This window comes from Oreochromis niloticus, linkage group LG20 (assembly GCF_001858045.2).
Source record: "Oreochromis niloticus isolate F11D_XX linkage group LG20, O_niloticus_UMD_NMBU, whole genome shotgun sequence".
NCBI classification, from domain to species: Eukaryota; Metazoa; Chordata; class Actinopteri; order Cichliformes; family Cichlidae; genus Oreochromis; species Oreochromis niloticus.
The window spans coordinates 7,286,847-7,307,216 of NC_031984.2; the positions used below are offsets into that span (position 1 = coordinate 7,286,847).

General features: G+C 41.2%; 2 protein-coding genes across 3 annotated transcripts; one reads left to right on the top strand and one right to left on the bottom strand.

Annotated features, from left to right (window-relative positions):
- Positions 1-56: 56 nt before the first annotated feature.
- itih6 (inter-alpha-trypsin inhibitor heavy chain family member 6) lies at positions 57-11,406 on the top strand. 2 transcript variants are annotated; one of them, XM_005448364.4, is made up of 17 exons: positions 57-629; positions 1,348-1,383; positions 2,162-2,316; positions 4,003-4,113; positions 4,262-4,512; positions 4,618-4,787; positions 4,870-4,986; positions 5,113-5,284; positions 5,409-6,977; positions 7,124-7,156; positions 8,256-8,273; positions 8,376-8,423; positions 8,514-8,534; positions 8,622-8,717; positions 8,808-8,921; positions 9,003-9,386; positions 10,555-11,406. In XM_005448364.4, exons 1-17 carry the CDS (start codon positions 525-527, stop codon positions 10,815-10,817), a joined length of 3,663 nt encoding a protein of 1,220 aa, XP_005448421.1. In that variant the 5' UTR covers positions 57-524; the 3' UTR covers positions 10,818-11,406. The 2 variants fall into 2 exon arrangements, with proteins under 2 accessions (XP_005448421.1, XP_003439089.2); XM_003439041.5 differs by having other exon boundaries at positions 58-629; positions 8,673-8,717.
- On the bottom strand, positions 11,403-19,872 carry gdi1 (GDP dissociation inhibitor 1). The gene is made up of 11 exons (XM_003438820.5): positions 19,535-19,872; positions 18,453-18,560; positions 18,175-18,274; positions 17,270-17,404; positions 16,986-17,184; positions 16,674-16,805; positions 16,472-16,571; positions 16,155-16,326; positions 15,358-15,502; positions 15,171-15,225; positions 11,403-14,186 (listed from the first exon to the last, which is right to left on the bottom strand). Exons 1-11 carry the CDS (start codon positions 19,577-19,579, stop codon positions 14,034-14,036), a joined length of 1,344 nt encoding a protein of 447 aa, XP_003438868.1. The 5' UTR covers positions 19,580-19,872; the 3' UTR covers positions 11,403-14,033.
- Positions 19,873-20,370: the final 498 nt, after the last annotated feature.

Genomic DNA, 20,370 nt, shown 5'->3' on the forward strand with positions numbered 1-20,370 from the left:
CTAATGACCAATGTTACTGTTTCCTTTTTTTTCTTTTTTCTTTTAAATAATGGCTGTTTGAGAAATGTCGCTCGAGTGAAACGAAAACATTTGGCAGTAATTAGAACAAAAATACGACTATGATTATTTTAAGGAGCGCTGTTACGCAAAAGCTGAGGGGGGGGGGATGTTTTGGTGTTTTCCTGAAGTTCTCGTTAAGTCCCCAAAGTTTCCAGTATACATGAATGCATGCTGGAAGCGGCCTCCTCCTTTTCCGTGAAAACTCGTGCAGGTTTCTAAATGAACTTCACTCTCTTTGGCATTTTTTGTTCTACAACACCTCACGGATGTTTGGCTCCTTTCTGAATGTATTTTTATGTCAATATCAAAGCCGCAGTTTAGGTGACGCGAGAGAGGGGGTGGACTGCCCACTGCAAAAAGTGTAAAAATCAGGCGTGTGCTCTGCTCTGCTTGCTTCAGTCAGCGTGAGACCACTGGACGATTTCCTTATTTTTCAGCCCCAAGTCTAAATTATTAAGGGCAAAATGTTTTTAAAGGTTCCCTGTGTTCTAGTCTTCTTCACTTTGTACATGCGAGAGGGATTATCAGAGGATTATGACGCAAAAGTCAGCACGAATATTAATTTACAGGTAAGATTTTGGGGTTTTTTATTACACAGTTAATGCTGCTTTCTGAAATATCATCCCTATTGCATTATGACGATATTAATGACGCAGAGCTTTATATTTAATGTTATTAAATGCAAAAACATTAATTTAAATCCAGTAAATCTCAGTCAACTCTTTGCAAAATATTTAAAATTTATCAAAGCTATATTTCCTAAAGTGAAAGTTTGCACAATGGAGGACTATATAATAAGATCACCAAAAACGATCTTATTATATAGTCCTATTTTTATATAACCCGTATAATTAATGTTGCGTAACTTTCTCTTTAGGGGGTTTCCACACTTACAGCTATTTGTTTATGCTAACTTCGCACCAATACACAGGATATTTGGTAATGTATTGACACAGCAATGACTAGTGTATTGAGTTAACATTGGACACCGAACCGTGCAATCCTGGCCTGGGCCTGCATACAGTGAAAGCATTTATTTCCAGTTCCACTTCCCCTCCATTCATGAATGACTTTGATTCAAACTGTTATGACACTCAATCTTGACCCAACCCTCACACAGGAAGATTGTACAGATTAATTCAAAAAGGGGACATTTTGGACAAATTATTGAACCAAGAATCTCTTGTTACACTTACAAAATGTGCCATTTCCTGAATCCACTTAAAATACCAGTGTGGTTTGTTTTGTTTTTTGTTTTTTTTACGTGGTGCCTTGTTTCTTTTCCAGAGAGCAAAACGTCAAAGCAAACCAACAAAACCAGTGGTAAGTCTGTGCATTTTTGTATTAGTGCTGAGTATTGGCTGTTCTGTGGCTCTAACAGCTGTGCAGATTTTATTCTGTTCTGTTGGTTGCACAACCTGAACTGCACAAGAAGCTTCACAGTCAGGGGAAACAACCACCACTGCCGCTCAGGATATCTTCAGTAACTCCACTGTGGGATTTTTCCTTCAGGTTACTTCAGTCTGTAGCAGTTCCCTGGTAACATACAGTAATTCTTGGGCAAACCACAGCTTTCCTAAATACCACTGAGGTGGAAGCCTGATGTGGCTGTCTCTGCCCCCTGCCTGTCGCCTTGTCCTGCACTAATGTGGCCAGCATTAACCAGATTGGTCTCAGTAGGCGCCAGCAGTCCCTAAGTAAACAACAGGAGGGCACAGACACCATGCAGTGAACTGCCTTGTGTTGTTTCACTGGCTTGATGCAGGAGAATCAGTGATATAAGAAAAAAGAAAAAAAAAAGGACAGCACATTGACAATAAGTTCATATGCATGGCTGTCTGTTATAGCTGGATCTGAATGTTGGTGTCACATCAATATAAGTGTGGCAACTGGGAAAGATTCAAACAGGTGGCCAAACTGCACTAAACTGTAATTTATTTTTTTATTTCTATTTTTGCAGTCAGTTGATTTGAATGACGTCTTTTATTTTCACAGTAAAACAGGGCTTTGCTCCTATGTGACGAGAATCTCCTGTAAATCCTTCAGTTTGATGCTTTCTTCTCCAACCTTTAAGTTATTCACTTATTTTTTATGCCTCCAGCTGAAGGTGACAGACTACCTTGTTAAGTGTTCAGTGGTGTCCCGCTATGCTGTTACTACAGTTCAGAGTTCAGTGTGGAACCAGCTCCCAATAACTAAGGAGGCTGCCTTTGAGGTGGACCTGCCCTCCTCTGCTTTCATCTCTAACTTCACCATGTAAGTCAGTCGAGTTTTATCAAGTCTGCTACCTATGGTATCATCTCTTTGTCAGTGTGTCTGTGTTATGTTTGCTTTACTTCTTCTCTACTTGTTTGCTGTTACTTTAAAAGCCTGAAACGGCACCCAATCTGTGTCTCACTCTTTTGAATAATTATCTTCCAGTAGTGTTTACTATGTATTGATTAAAATATAATAACTCATAGCTACTAAGTCCCACATGTTAATGTGGGCAAGAAAAAAACCCCACTTTTTATCTGCTATATAGTGAGAAGATACGATACAAATAATAGAAAAAAAATGCAGTATCAATATAAATATGTAGAGTATCTCACATTTGAGAATAGTGCGATTACGCAAATTGAAATGAACAAAAGTAAGTGTTTTAGTTGGTGGCCTGAATCAAAGTAAAACTTGAGACAAATTAGTAGAAATTATTACATGTGTAGATCATTTTTGCAGTAGGAAACTAGAATTCTGGTCTGGAGTAAATGCATAATTTTATGACTGAGAGGTTTCAAAACCACTCTCCTTTAAAAATGCTAAATATAAACAAGACAAATAAGTCAACACTGCAGGCCAAACAGCAAGCCCGGAGTTGAATTTGGGAGCGGAAGCAGGTCAGGAGGAGGAGGAACCCGAGGGCAGATGAATGCCAAGCTTTGTAAACCTAAGTCCGAAAGTTAATAGGAGTTTGCCCAGTTCCCCTTTCTCCCCCACACAGTTTACTAAGGCACTTTGCCAGTTCAGATATGCTGCATAGACACACACTTACATCAGCTGTACATGTGTGTGTGTGTGTGTGTGTGTGTGTGTGTGTGTGTGTGTGTGTGTGTGTGTGTGTACACAGGAGGATTTCGACTTGAATTTTTGAAGTATGTGTGAGTTTGGAGCTCGCACAGCTTCTTGCACCCATAATTCTTGACATTTCTCTCTCACTCCTTGTCACACACAGACTTGCATGCATTCATAAATGTTTTCACACAGACATTCAGAACTCATAAGACTGCCTGTATGTCACTAAATACCCAGAGGAAAAAAGTTGTGGTATATGTATTGCGTTAGTTCTTTGGCATTTCGGCTTCCAACACTAAGAACTCTATGTGTAGATCACTGACGTACAGCCGTTCCTTCACCCTTCAGCCAGCCACACATATAAATATAAGCACCTCCACTTTCCACTCTGCTCTCTCATGCCATTCTGCTCTGCTTTTCAAACAAGACCCGCTTCAAGGCTGCGGGTTTATTTTAGTTAGCCCTTGATGTTTTTTCCCTTTGGATATATTTGTTCTGTGGACCTGACCTTAATTTAGCACCTTGTCACGTGCCAGCAGTGGTCACGATGCCTAGAAAGTGCACTGTGTGAATTGACTCTCATTTTTGAGCGCTGGTTTTGGTTGGGATTTAGCTGGGTGTAGCACGCAGTGGCACTCCCCTGGAAGATCATCAGCTTGTGAGCTCTCTCGCTCCATTATTGTTATTTTTACATGGAAATTACTCTTTTCCACTCTTCCTGTTTATAACTCTCACCTCCTTTTCATGTTGTATGAACTCAATATGTATACAAGTTTGTGTGCCAGCTTTGTAATTTCTGTGGAAATACGATGTGCAAGGTAAAACAAATCATGTTTAACATCCCCGTGTGTGTCACACAGAGAGGTATTTCTTCTTTCCTTTTCCCATCAGCACTTCCAGCGGCAAGGTGTATGTGGCCCAGGTGAAGGAAAGGGCTGCTGCCAGGAAAATCTACGACGCAGCTAAGAAGCAAGGAAAAACAGCAGGACTTGTCGCTACCAAGTCAGTCTTAGGGAAAATTGGAACTTTTTACCACCTTTGATAACTGCAGAATATTATGTTTTGTTTTGGGGGGGTAGTTTTTTCATGCAGTATCATACTACATTTACAGAAATACAACTTTGCAAATGTTACATTTGTGGTTTTGCAGAGAGAGGGAAATTGAGAAGTTTCGTGTTGCAGTGAGTGTGCCATCAGGGGCTAGGATGTCCTTCTTCCTGACGTACGAGGAGCTGTTACAGCGTCGACTCGGCCGCTATGAGCTCACTCTGGGTCTGAGGCCCAGTCAGCTTGTGCAGAACCTCACATTAGATGTCTGTATAAGAGAGAGGACAGGCATCAGTTTTCTCAAGGTCCTTCCTCTTAGGACGAGCCGAGCGGTCACCAACACCCCAGCTCAAGGTAAAATCTGAGCGATTAGCCATCAGAATATCTGCATTTGCATTATTTGACTTACCATACTGTCTAGTTTTTGCTGTCTGTAATTTCATGGCTTGTTTCCTACAGCTAATACCGATGCCCCGGCCTCTACTCATGTCGAGCAGAGTCCTGAGTGTGCTCGAGTCCGCTACACTCCAACTCTAGATCAGCAGAAGAGCATTTCTTCCAATGGTCTTAATGCTGATTTCATCATCCAATATGATGTGGATCTAAAAGACCTCATAGGTGATGTTCAGGTCAGCAGCTTTTCATTCCTGACTTTGTCACCGATTGAAGCAAAGGTTGCTTTTAACAATCTCTTTTCTCACTCACTGTCAGGTATTTGATGGCTACTTTGTGCATTACTTTGCACCTAGGGGACTTCCTGTGGTTCCTAAGGATGTTATATTTGTGATTGATGTCAGCAGCTCAATGATAGGCAATAAGATAAAGCAGGTAAAGTGGACAAAGGCTCATTTGGATGGCTAGAGCTGTATTAAGTGTCTTAAGATGAAGAAACTTGCTCAGATATGACAGCAACATCGGTTTTCTGTAAATAATTCCAGTAATTTCTGTCAGTAGACAAAGCAAGCTATGAGCACCATCCTTGGGGACCTTAGAGAGGGAGACCACTTCAACATCATCACCTTCTCGGACAAGGTTCACACTTGGAAAAAAGGCAAAACGGTGCGGGCAACTCGGCAGAATGTATGGGAAGCCAAAGAGTTTGTGAAGAGGATTATAGCAGAAGGATGTGAGTCCAAAACTGATACTGACTGAACTGCTGCACCGTAGACAATTTGAATCATTGTATCAGCTGATTGTTAAACTTGTGCTTTCAACAGTAATTCTCTCCTTTTTCCACTCCTTTGTATCAGGGACCAATATCAATGCAGCTCTGCTCTCAGCTGCCCAGCTTGTCAATCCTCCATCCTCTGGCCCTTCCAGACGCACCTCATCTCATCGTGTTCCTCTGGTAATTTTCCTCACTGATGGGGAAGCAACCATTGGAGTCACATCTAGTGAGACTATCCTCAGTAATGCCAAGAAGGCTTTGGGCTCGGCCTCTCTGTTTGGCCTTGCCTTTGGAGACGATGCAGACTTCCTGCTTCTCAAACGCCTGGCTCTGGAAAACCGAGGTGTAGCCAGGATGGTGTATGAAGACGCAGATGCAGCCTTGCAGCTCAAGGGCTTCTATGATGAAGTAGCTAGCCCTTTGTTATCAGACATACAGCTGTCTTATCTGGATGATCAAGCATTTGATGTCACCCGCTCCCTTTTTCCAAACTACTTCCAAGGATCTGAGTTGGTTGTGACTGGGAGAGTTAAGACGGGGGTCAAAGATTTAAAGGTGCTAGTCTCAGCTATAGATTCAAAGCAGCAAATGAAGCTGGAGAACGACGTGTTCATTTCCCAAGAAAATGGGACTACAGATTCACTAGAATGTTCGGGAGATTTAGAAGGGATATCCAGCTTTGTTCATCGCCTCTGGGCATATTTCACTATCAAAGAGCTTCTACTGGCTAAACTGAATTCTACTAATCCTGCAACTCAAAAGTTGCTAACAGATAAAGCAACCAACCTCTCCCTCAAATATAACTTTGTTACACCAGTCACTTCTTTAGTTGTAGTTAAGCCAGATGAAGATGAAGCAACTCAAAGTCCAACCACTCCAGAACCCACCACAGCTGCCACTATAACCACAACAGCAACAACTACAGCTACAACCAAAACGTCAGGTGCTGGTGTAGCAAAAAAGGCCGGCTCACCACCTAACCCTAAGCATAAGAAGTTAAATCCAGGCCTGCCTAAGTCACCTCCAAATACCCTAAACCCCCCCAAAACATCAGTGGTTACATCATCCAAAAAAGCAGCTACAACCTCAAGTCCGAGCTCTATGAAAACAGCCCCTGCACCATTCTCTGCTAAAAAGCTCACTCCTTCCCATAATGACCTGAAAACATCTCCTCCTTCTCCTCCAGCTGGAAAGATACCCACTTCTCTGCTTAAAATTCTAAAAACAGCACCACCTCCTGCACCTGGAAAGGTCTCCACCCCCCTGCCCAATGCCAAGAAAACAAATACTCCCACAACCACCCCTATGCTGACATTCACCACCAGTATCTCACTGCCACTCAGTTCAGTCAGAACTAACCCTGCCCCCCTACCCAGTACAGCACGGACAGCTCTCCCTCCTGCCAAAGTGACTCTAAGAGCAGAGAACAGCACCTTGTATGCTCACCTGCCCGAAAGCACTCCTTCCCTCACTCAGTTGTCATCGACACTAACCTCTCCCACTCCAGCCCCAGCTCCAGCAGTGGCAAACAACAACACAAACTCAAATGTTGACACAGACCTGAGGATTGCCACCCTAGTGTCAGCTACCTTTGCTCCCATGCCTGGTGTAACAGATGGAGAACAACTGTGGGAGGCAGCTCAGCTTCTAGGTAGGTTACACCTCATCTCATCTGTTGTGTGCTGAGCCTGATTCGCAGTCAAAGTCTTTTCTGCAACCTGGGAGTTATAAGGTGGATGTTGAGGAGTAGGCTGTTTGTTTATCATTTATTGAACTGTTTTGTTGTCTCTCCACTAGATGTCTCTTCTTCCATTCAAATTCAAAGACGAGGTAAAACTGGATTTCCTCTCTATAATAACAAACGCTTTGTTAGTCAAAGCATTATTTGTATATATTTGTATAGATTTGTACCTGTTTATACTGGAGCTAGTAGTAATAGTTATATCATATACTAGAATATAATTTACTTAAAGGGGACCTATTGTAGTGCTCTGTACTTTTATTCTTGGATTCTAGAGTAGGTTAGCTTAATTCTAAGTTTAGAATAATTCCTGTTCATCTTATACTGGACCTTGACACAGCCCTTTAATTTATCTGCTATATGAAATCAGTTAATAAACCCTTTGATTAAAGGCAAAAAACCCTTGACTGGTAGCACCTCGCAAACAGAAGGCTTCACTGCAAGTGGGCAGGACTAAAAAGTTAGGACACACTCGAGATTATGGACAAGTTTAATAAAAACTATGATGCACAAAATGAAACTCTTGTATATAGTGAACATACTGTAGTGGTCAGATATGCTAAATGCTGACATCCTGATCACTCTTTGGGTGTCTTTATTTGATAGCAGGACCAATTTCCTGGTTCAGTATGGCAAAGGAAGCTCAGCTACCTGCAGGTCACTGAAGAACTCAGCTGATGTTGTTGTGTTGTTGTAAATTTTTCCTGTATTATAGAAAGCAGGAAATTTTGAAAAATAAGGAAATGCTGCACTTTGACTGAGTTCATCCAAAGACAAAGAAAGAGGGATGGACAAATAGGATAAAAAAATAGAAAGTGATAATGGAGCATAATAGTTCCCCTTCATAAAATTGTCTCTGGAAATTAAAGCATCTGACAACATTGGAGGGGAAATTATTCTCTGGTGGAAATGTTTGCTTTAAAGAATTAAAGAAATGCTTTATTTTCAGTGTTGAAGCAAAAACAACATAGGATGTTGTATTATATATATTTTAAAATGATAAATTTGCATTTTAAAATACTGTACCTATAGCGGTCAGATAAATGCACCTGAAAATCATTCTTAAACACAGTTCTCAGATTCAGTAACATTATCTAGCTGTTAAAATACACCATGACAACTTGTTATATGCAGCACAGGAGAAGAATATAAATCAGTAATCATTTGCATCTCTTTTCTATTAAATAGATATTGACCTGGTGAAAGGTAAGCATCATGATTAAATCATTGTATTCTGTTATTTCTAAAATCAGCTCCTTTGGTGAGCAGTACAGTGTGAAGTGAATCTACTTTTCATACATTTCTCAGATTATGATGCAACCTATGAATATGATTACGATGAAGATCAAGATAACTGTAAGTTTTCAATGTGTATTGGAAGCAATACTCTACTCTCACCTACAACCTGAAATGTTTCTTTACAATATGTGTCTGACTTATTTTCAGGGTATATTACTGACACATTTGGTGAGTATTTTGAGAATGCAAAAGCTGCATATAAGGTCATTAATTGCAAAGATGCTGCTTGCAATACAGTCCTGTCATTGGTTTCAGTGCTTGGGAGTGAGGAGGATTGTCCTTTAGCTGAATGTCTTATGTTTTTAGAGCCTCAACCCAAAATGGGAGCCATCAGGGGATTCTCCTCATCAGGTTGAATCAACATTTTATTTATTTTCTTTTTAGTATGCCCTTAAAGTAATTTCAGTAGTTAATGTTTATCCTAAATATTATCTTTTGCAGTTGATGGAGATCCTCATTTTGTGGTCCAACTAGCAAAGCTTCACCAGAACCTGTGTTTCACAGTAGATGGCAGGGCTAATGATGTCCTCAGACTGCTGGAAGACCCAGAGAGAAGTATGCAGAGCAATAAGATCTATAATCTGACATTGTCATTTTGGTGTTTAAACGTCTACATATGTCTCCTTTCTCTTCAAGATATCATTGTAGATGGCCACCTAATGGGGGCTCCCTCCAAAGATGGTGCTGAAGACCGTTTGCGAAACTACTTTGACCAGCTCACAATCTCCGTGGTCACGGGCAACTCTGGTGACATCATGATTACACTCACGCTGGACGCTGTAGTCGTGGAAGGTGAAGGGCGGGATACGCTTCCCATCAATCAGCAGGGATCAGTGACGAGGCAAGGCGTGACTGTCACTGTGGACAACCACCAGAGCTGCTGGATCGAGCTGGCAGAGGGCGTGCAGTTCCTGGTCCTGTTCCATCATTATAAACATCCAAGCTACCTGCAGTCGGCTCACCTGGGTTTTTACATCACAGATGGGCGAGGGCTTTCTGACTCCACCCAAGGCCTTCTGGGTGCGTACACTAAAGCTTCCACTGAAAATGAATATGTTGTTTTGTTTTGGTACATATGGCATAAAACACTTAAAATACTTAATTGCAGATAAAAGCTCCCACTTATAAAACCATTTTAAATACGACACTGTTAGCTATTGTGTCCAGTGGTTTAAAAAACAGCTGGCCACAACATTAAATTTTCATTTCTTGATATCTGTGATATCAGTTATAGAAAGAGAGTTGTTTGTACTCAGTCTTATGAGCTTAAAAAAGAAGATGACTGAACTTCTTTAGTTTTCTGGAAGATGTTTCATCTCATCCAAGAGTTCCCCTGAATGTAATAAAAACAAATAGCAAATAAACAAAAATATTCAGGATCAATATCTCTTTCTTGATCTGATTACTAGAAAAAAACCTGCAAACCTCACTGTCAACAGTTTAATGTACACTCTTTCTCATTTCTACCATTGCCAACCTAAACCTCAGCTAAGGGATGCTACACATGTTTACATCCCATCGCAACCGTAAGTGTCAGCGTAGGTTCTCAGTCATCCAGGTTAAGCTAGTCTAAGGAGCTAATGTGATTTTGGGTTAGTATGTCTCTTTGCTTAATCATAGACTTCATACAAAAAATGTATGTAGCCACCATTAGCATTACTTTGAAGCCTCTTGTTGACCATTTTTACTATTTTATTTGACTATTTTACAATTCAAAGCATTTCATCATCATAGTTTTTTGAAGTATGTTGCATCATTAATAATGTAGTGGACCTGACAGTGAAAATGGAGGCTGCTGCATATTCATACAGTAGTGACTTGTCAACCACAAAGTAGGCCAACTCTAGTACTTGATGTGATGAAGACTGTTTTGTAATATACCAAACAAGCATTATGTAAACAATCTCTTGTACACATGGATTTTAGAATTTTTAACAAAAGAATGTACCACACTACAGGAGGCCTTACTTTTTAGACTCAAAGACACTTTCCATCTTTTATGTACAGTCTATGATCTTAGTGTTAAATCTAAGTGATAAATAGAGCAATCAAACGTGCTTATTTACTGAAGCCATATATCAATCAAGTGTCAAAAAATAATAATCGGATACCATAAATTTATAGATGAATACAGGAAGCAAGTTTAAGTTGTTACTTCTCATCATTTCTGTCCTTTATCCATCTGCAGGCCAATTTCAGCACGCTGACATTAATATAACAGTGGTGAAAGACCACGTGGATGAAGGTCTTCATCGAGTTAGGAAGGAAGAAATTCTGGCCAGAGGGATCCTGAGGTGGGGATCAGAGCAAATGCCAGTTACCCTGCAAGACAAGACGCTGAAGGACTCAGTGCAAAAACGCCACCGAGGCAGCTGCTGGGTGGTGCCCAAGACAGAGATAGAGAGACTACTGGGTCATTCGTATGAGAGCTACGTGGTGAATCATGTGTAATTCTAGCCGTGTCATTTCCACCATGTTGTCTGTTTGCTGCACAGCTCAAGTCACAGCAGGCAATGTGGATAGGTTATCACAAAAGGATGAACCAAAGCTGGGATCCAACTGGGTTAGTTGCCTGAATGGCATTCTGGAAGGGTGGGACAGACTACAGACTGCGAAGAAAAGTTTCCTATAAAGAAGTAAATACAGCAAAGGATTGAATGGTGCCCCTGTTCCATCTCCACCATTGAATTTGAACCTGATTCAAGCTTCATGCTTCGTATCTATGACAGAGACGCAATGTACTCCTGGTCGCATGGCAACTACAAAATATTCAATGGTTGCTGCAGCAGTTTGCGCATGCTCCAAAATGTCTTGCAAAACAACCCTGTTTACAAGTTGTTTATCAGATTATTCTTATATTTTATGATTGAGTTTTTGATAGTCAAAAGCTCTCTTTCAGAATTACTTGTAATCATAGTGTAATTCAATAAGTTGTATTTTTAGTACAAGTGTATATAAAACATTAATGTATGTATGTATGTATAGATAAACTTCCCATGTCAGCATTGCATCTTCAATAAGCAACACAAATCAGTCTTTTCCAGGTTTGCCATGTGCTTTTTATTTTTCTATCATTTCATTCATAGTTTAATTCATTTTATTTGTTACACAAGACATTAGGCATTGTTCACATACTAGTGATCAAACAAGGACAGTAAGTTTTCTACTACTCAGTCTATTTCTTTTGTCAATTTCAAGGGATATTTGTCAATAGTGGTTTTCAAAGGCCATACTAAACAGTACAACCACACGAGGCATTTGTTTTCAATAAATAAAAAAAGAGGATAGTATCTGATGCTGAGGAAGGGTGGGTGGGGGGCTTCAGATATATCTATGTTCAAGGAGTAAACAGTATTCCAGTTATTACCAGATAATGTGTTTCCAGGATGAAGAGCACACACAATGTTGAATGACGCACAGTGTGAACACACAGCTGTATCGATTTTGACTCCCGATCTATGACTGACTGCTGCTGTTGTCCCTCCATCAAAACCTGTTTCTTAGGAATGCTAATAATCATTAAATCATGATGCAACACTGGAATGATCACTAAATTAGGTAAACATAACACATGACACAGCAAATAAACAAACAAAAGATATCGGTGTGCATAACGTTTCAAATCCATTTTATCATCAGAACGTAAACTATTAGCATAGCATATTCAGCATTTGACGTAAACCCTTCCACGATACGTCAGCGAAATTCAAATAAATAGAGCTCAAAGATAAGACACGTCAACACCCCAGACGCGATAACTGCCAAGGGGTTGGTCGCGGTGGATAAAGTGAAATGGAACCGCTTCAGTTTTCAGTAAAGTTAAATGGATCGTGTTTGTTTTGATCCATAACGAGCCAAGCCACAGATCAATCTGACTGTGAGTGTGCACTGCAGAGATATGAGGAACTGTCTCAGGTGTACAATAACACCTCTGACTTGGTAGGAAGCACCATCCTCTCTATAGTGTTTAGCCAGCTCTGCAGAGCAACTACACCACCAAACTTTTAATGTCAGCAAGCTTTGCCAATAACAGAATCACCAGTTTTGGCACAAGACTGGCCTCCCACTACATGTTAGTAAAAACAAAGCAGTCGATGTTTTGAATGGGTCCAAACATTTGAATTGGACCCAAAATTAAGGCTACAACCAAATAAAAGCATCTTGGTTCACTCTCATGGGGCGGCACTTGGAACTGTGGTTTCATACTTATGCTATGCTACAGTCTTTTGAAAATTTCTTGCTTTTCCTTCTATGTCACACTACAGTTTTTTTCAGAGGATTTAATCCCAAGGGTAATGACTTATCTCAATGACAAACACAAGGGTTGAAACAACCAAGACACAATCTGGTGCTTCCACTGAGAGCCGAAATTTCAGTCTTCAATCTCTTCCCCCGCAAGTGAAACTTCGCCAAAACAACAATCTCCTCACATACATTCTTATCCTCACGGCACATTTCCTTGCATCCCGACATGTTCTTCACCATTTCAAAACCTTCCAGAGTTCTTTACAGAAACCCTCACCTAACACAAGACAAATCCTCACCATGCCTTTTTGCCCCGACATTCCCTTTTTTTTTGTAAATGTTCAACTTGAAGACCACGGTTTCATCCTCTGCTCTGTAAACTTCATAACTTCAGCCAGTGAAATGTGCACCAAGCATATAGAAATAAAACTCTTCAATAATTTAAAATGTTAGAAAGTAAACTATTCAAATTCAAAATTGACATCACACAACAGAGATAAACAAAGAAACTTTTTTTTGTGTGTTTTTCTTTTTCAGGAGGGAGGGGTTGACAGTTAATAGCCACTGGTTAGCTTGCCTGCTAGCACAGGAAACACAACAGTATTGCAAAGTGAGCACTATCAGCTGACAGAACAGCCCATTTATATGTAACTTTTCATCACATTTTTTTGTTTTGTTTTTTTCTGTTTTTGCCCAACCAACAGATTTTGCCAAAAGGAGCGGCATCTATTGAAGAAACACAGGTAAAAGACCAAGTAAGAGAAAAGTGAAAGCAGGGTTGACAGGAGTGATGCGTGGAATGGTCCAGCCTTCATACCGCAGTGTCATTTGAATCTATGTACAATACTACTGTGTGTAAAAGACGCATGCACGTCCACTGGAGGTGACCCTTCCAGAGGATTCTACACTAAGCCGTTACACATCTCTCATGTCAGAGCTATCTGTTGAGACCTCTCGGTGCCACCAACCTTCCATCGGCCCAACCTCTGATATGAGGAGAAAGATGTTAGAGGAGGAATGAAATGCTCTGGAAATTCACCTCTAATGATAATAGTTAAGACATGATTATACTGTAAATTCTACAATGGAATGAAAAACCATATCAACCCTGCTTTTCAGTGACAGAGAAAGGGAATGTGAGCATTTGAAAAGCGTGTATGTGTGTGTCTGTGAGCATTTATGTGTCTGAATGCGTGCCGAGAGAGGGCGAGAGAGAGCGACGCGAGGAGGTGGAGGCAAACGGCTGAAGACAGGCTCAGAAGCTCAGACGCGCACCCTCTGCACCACTCTCACATTTTACCCTTTGTTTTTAAAGCACTGTTTAGGCAGCCCCAGCCCTCTACCAAAAGCCCCGTTGCCTCCACTTTTGCATCCACCCCCTTTCCCAGCCATGCCCTCTCTCAGAAGCCCCCCCTCTCTAGCTCACTGCTCATCCTCCCCAAACACATCGTTCTGTTTGCGTTTCATGTTCTCAAAGTCAAAGTCGCTCCCGGTCATGCGTTTGTAGATGTCCTTGATGTCGTTGCAAGTGGTCTCGAAGTGAGTGGTGGCATCGTAGGACCTTGATGCGAAGATCTGAGGAAAAAGTTAAATAACAAGACTTAGAATTTACAGCAGTGCTAGCAGGTCTGTGGGGCAGCGGTGCTCATTTCCACCTTCACATTTTTATTCAGAAATCCACAAAAGTAGCTTTGCATGATCCTTACTCTCAGACCAGGCCTCTGTGCACCTGCTCAGTTCATCTGTCTGAAACAAGCAGATCTATCTCCCATCTCCTAACAAATCTTTGTAAATGACTGAAAACAGAGGGTTTAAACACAACACAGCTCTGTGTCTGATATGAACATATTAGGGATATCCACTCACAGTGACATCATACAGAGGCAAGAAGAAAAAAAACTGAATCTGATTGTTTAGAGCAGTCTGATACTTGCAGCTAAAATTTCAAGCTGGCACCTAAACGTGCACACACAAGCTGGCTTCAAAAGTGAGTCAATCCACACAGCCTCCTATGCTACCATTTTAGAGCAGGAACAAATGTGGGCTTTATTTAAGGTCTTTTGGGCTATTTTTTAAAACAATTAACTTTCAAATATCTTGCATTTAACAGTATTAATAGCTCTATGCATTTGGTGAGTGAATTCTACCATTCTGTATGGAACTTAGCACTAAATAGCGGGTGTCTGCATCTATTTTATGTGCTCATACAGTTTATGGGTGCCTCTTGCTAACCAAACTTGTTAACTTGAAAGCAATGCAAACTCTCATCCATTTCTGGGTCCAAAATAACCAAGCAGGCCAGCTGATGCGCATAAAATTGAGGCTTCCAAAGAGGAGATCACAATCCAACGAGTGACATCATTAGATCATCACTACAACCATCTTCTATGCACAGTCTACGATAGAATGATAATTACCTATCTAGTACAACATTTCTTTGCAACAAAGTGGTCAACTGACCCTTCAACGCAGCCGTATTAGTTGTGACAGCGTATTAATTTGTTATCTTGTAAAATACAATATTTTTTCTGGATGTTGACCTTGGAAGAAGTGTCTCACCTGGCTCTCAGTACCGTCATCTGTGGGCTCATAAAGGTCGCTAATAGCCACAAACCTGTGGAAGAAAAAACGTGATTTATCCCAGTTATATGTACATGCATCATATTATGAGCATTTTTTTCCCCTGTGTGTAAAACTATAAACATGCATGAATTTGAATAAGCAAGAAGTAAAACGTGGGACTGACTTTTGGTCGATGGGCTCCAGCAGCTCCAGAGCTGGCTCAATTTCATTCTCAGGTTCACTGGTTTCCACTGTGGTGCTGACAATAGCGATGTACTTCCCCTGGGCTGCCACGTTGTGAGCGTAGGAGATCATGCAAACATAGATGTCTAAAGAACAGACAAAGGAGTTAACAGGAAGAGATGGTTAAATCAAGAGTTAACTTAAAGCTGGATTAATTGACGTTTTTGTCCACTTGGAGGCAGCAGGAACGAGCTGTATACACACTGACACGTTAGCTTCCCAGTTGAGTAAACAGTTGCCTGTTTATATAAGCATTCATCTGGAGTCATGTTTCTAGCCACCTGCTATGTGTCTAATATCTCATTTCCTTTAGCTTTGCTTTTGTTTCCATAACTTTTTAACAAAACAAATGTCAGGGTTGCTCCAGTATATGCACCAGTTACTTTTTAAAATTGTCTTTCTTCTTCTCCTTGTCAAGCAAGTTATGCATAGTGATTATTTTTCCTTCAGTCTTTTACTTTTTCCAACTTTACTGTTTAAATCAGGTGAATAACGGTGATAGTAAATCAAAAGAGTACAACTGAAACAATTAGCAGAAAGGTGCTAAAAGGCACCGTGGAGCTGAGGGCAGCTGCAGATCTCATCACTGCTAGTTTGTCACCATTTAACATGCAGTCTGATAATTATTGATTAGGGATGTTAAAAAATAAGCTAAATTTAGTTTGTAGTGGACTAAATTTGCAGCATTTCTTTGAAGACTAAAAAGCAGAAATATTGAATATAGAAAATATTGCTCACCTGAGTTGCGATTAACCTGATTCTGAGGAATGATGATCTGACAGGAGTTGGCATCATTAGTGTTTTTGATGGGATGGCTGAGGATGCAGATCACACGGATCACCTGACCCGCTTTACGGACACGGTCTGGGATGTAACTAGGGTCGCAAATGAGCTGCTTACAACGAGCCACCTGCAGTGGGAATGAGACAGTAATGATGTGAGTCTGCTGGATAAGTATATTTGGCTGAATAAACCTTAGGCATAACCACTTTAAAATTTGGAATGATACTGTCTAACTTGCGTAGCTGTGGACAATAAAGCAGAATCTGCTTTACCTCGCCCTCAGACTTTACTCCAATCACTTTTCCACCTTCCATCACGATCTCATCCACAGGTTTGTTCAGCATGTAGGTTCCTCCATAGATTGCACTCAACCTAAGATTACAAACGAGTATGATTCGTTAACTCGAGGAGTGGTTTTGATAGTTATGATAGACTCCATCATAAATATCATAAGTTTAATTTAAGTTAAAATACCTGGCAAAGCCCTGTGGCAGTTCTCCCAGACCATAGAGGGGATAGAGATAAGGGCTCTTGCCATACCGTGCCAGTGATTCACTGTAGAGTTTGATACGGTTGATCGTCTCCAAACAAGGAACATCAAGATAGCTGAAGTGGAGCAAAAACAATGTGAGAACTCCATTAATATCTATTTAAGCACATAATAACAATAAACCCTTGGTATTCCCTGATAAGAACATCTGTGACTCAAATTTGAAAGCATGCAACTGTGACATTAAGCAGAATTAAACCAATTAAACGGCTGATAATGGGTGATGTTGTTCTTACTCATCTGTCCTGTAGAGGGCCAGGGCGTGGCCAGTGAAGTCAATGACATCCTGACCGAGGTCAAACTTCTTGTAAACATCCCTCATCGTTGTGGTTTTGGGGTCCACGCCCTCGAAGGTCTTGGGGTCATTTTCATCAAAATTGGCCACAAAGACTAAAAACTTTCGAAACCTCCTCTTCTCAAACATTCCCATCAGATCTGTGTATTCAAACCGAGGTTTCAGCATTCTACTGTTGACGTCATTGCGTGCAAAACGTGATGAGACAACGTTCAGGTGACTTACTTGAAGCTAGTGCCTCAGTCTCAGTTGATGGCACCTTGTAGATCTTTCCTCCTTTGTAGACAAAGCTGCCTTCCACTACTTTAAAGTCCAGATACCGTGTCACTTCTGTGTATAGCAGCATCTTTACAAGCTGACCTGCAATCAGGGAGGCAAACACACGCAACATCTTACAGGGGATTTACGGTTCTGTGTTAAATCCACACTACATATACAACAAAACCACAAATCCCTTGAAAGCCTACGACGTAACATGCTGTAACATGACGTGCACCTCCCTGGAAATATAAGTATGTTGCATTAACACATCCCACAACTATTGTATTTGGCCCGTTTAGTCTGGTCGATTCCTCCTATGCATTTCCAGCTACTTTTTTACCCTAGTTTTTGAATGGATCACTAAGAGGACAACAACCACCGCCTCAATGTAAGAACTCAGAAATGTCATCAGATTCCTGGTGGGGGATTTTGAAAACTACTAGAATAAATATGAGGAAATGTACAAAGAAGTGGAAAAACTTTATGGACAAATATGTTGGCTTCTGAAAAAATATTGATTGGAACAAAGATTAAAGGCCAGGAGGGAAAAAAGTCCCAGCATTTTATTTGTTCCTGTCACGAATGGCACTGCTTATAAAACACCAGGACATGGTAAAACACCACCCACAAGCATTAATGCTGGCAAAGGTGTTGGCCACTTAAATAGGTTACATTGCAGGGTCTCCAGAGTCACCTAAACAAGCAGTTAGTGTGTGACCAACCTTGAAGAATTAAAGCATTCTGCAGTTACAATATTAAGCTCCAGAATTACCCTCTTGAATAGTCTGAAAAGCACTTTGGCTCTTGTGTACTTATCACGTGCTAACTTTTATGGCATTTTTTTATATAATTAGTAATAGGATCCTAACCGTTGGCCATGAGAAACTTGGGTATGAGGTCAACGTTCCAGTCACGTCCTCTGCCCATTGACTCAGGTGGGGTATCTGGCAGACTGAAGCGCTTGTACAGCTGTGGAAAAGGACAGGAAAGCCTGTGAGGCCCATCGAATCCGAGGCTTTACAGAGGATAAAGCAGTTAGCAAATGAAGACAGTAAAAGGGTGACAGATGGGACTGGAAGTAAAATGAGATATACTGAGAAACATTAAAAGTTTATTGATTGGTTTTATAGATCCCAGAAGTCCTTACCTCCTCCAGGGGTGTAATGGAAGAGCTCTCCCCACCGTAGTAGGGGTTTCGGTCCATGTGCAGAACCTTCTTGCCATTCACGGACATGATCCCGGACAGAATGCATTCCTGCACGAAAGCGGATTTATTTATCCAACACATCAATTACATCAATAACTCTTAGGTATAAAACAGCCCTATAATAAATCCTTCTCTTGTCAAGGCTCCAGTGTTTTAGAGATGTGTTGAATCATTCATTGAGGGGTGTAGTTTAAGTTGTCAAGATGAGAAATGTTTCTATTATTTGGTCTAGACCTTTTTACAGCATATCATTAGAGATAAGCACGCCGCTTAGTTTAGACACTGAATGTAAATGGAAGTAAGGAGGTTCTGACAGAAGGATGCGGGGGACAGTGGAAAAGATGTGCGCATGCGTGATTGTATCGCCTTAACAACGTAGCTACGACAATTATAATAATAATAACAATAATAGTAATAATGTTATTAAAAATGTATTACATAGAAAAGAAAAATCCTGTGGATATGCATCGTCGTATTTGATTCCATTTATAAAACTACCAGAATATCGGCTTCCGTGTATGCAAAGAGCTGGGAGAAAAGCACAGAAAGCGCATTTCTGCCGCAGAGGGTGTGATGAGTGAAAGGAAAGTGCGGCGATAGTGGCAGCAGTGAAAAGCTCTGTCATTTAATAAACCGGAGCTCAGGCCTGCGCCAACCTCAGGATGGAGGCCTGCCTATGCAAAGAGGACCATGACACACTGTGGGGTTACGCCTAAAAGATGCTGCTGGGTGTAACACAACACTGAGCCGGCTGTGACTCTGGGAAAGCAAACAACTCCCGGTCGAGCAACTGTTTGCTTCTTGTCGTGTACAAGCAGATCAGCTGGTGCGGTTTATTTCCAAAGCGCATCTCTTATGATAAATTTCTAATGTGACACGCACGCCGGGATGCAAGGGGCTTTCACTCCTTGGCTAGGATAGAGGATAGCGGGCCTCTGGTCTGGCTAAAACCATCATTTGGGAAGCTGACACAATCAATTCGGTGTGTTTCTGTGCAAACAAAACAAAGCTTGACTACTCACTGTGAGTCCGGTGCCCAAAACGATCACATCATATTCCTCATCCATGTTGTCTCACCGCCTCTCCCGTCTCGCCCTCTTTTTGCCTTGAGAAATGAAGGGTATTGGAAGCAAATAAAACCGGTGAGTCCACAAACCGGGTAACTGTCTCTTACTATCTCTGCACAGGTGCTTTAAATTGCTCTTCAAAGTTAAATATTATTTATTAATCATTGGGTATAAATGACCAATGGAATACACAGTCCACACTGTCACCGGCGAGGACGACCAAAGATGGCCCTGATCGTGGAGCAGTCTAGAACAATGTCACTGCGCGTCGGTAAATAGTGCGCATCCTCCTTCCCTATTTCCCATCCTGCCACACAATGGGCTCAAGCTGCAAAGCGGGAGACGCCGCTTTGAGCCGGCTTTGGCGATAGTTTATTGTGCACACGGGGTGTGCTGTTGTGGAGTTTGGCTTTTGTTTTTGGCCATTTTGAAACCACGGTGTGTGTGTTCTCTAATTTCTTATTCTATCTTTCCTTCCCAGTTGTAGGCGCAGCGTTGCGTGGATGAAGGCAGAGATATCCTTCCGCTGCCACAGCTGTGTGGATGGGAGTTGCTTTCACTGACTGAGCGCACGCACTCAGGCCCTTACAGCAGGGGTGTTTCCAGGCTTTTCTTTTCCTTTTTTTAACGGGGTGGTACAGGGGGTGTAGGGTGGGGGACCAGGGGTAAGGCAGGGGATCGTAATGTTTGATCGGATTTAAATATTATTAAAGAAAAGTGTCTTTTCTGCAGCCCTGTCTCCTAATAAAAACGGTGTTACACGAAAAGTAGTGCTGCAAAAGATTTGGATA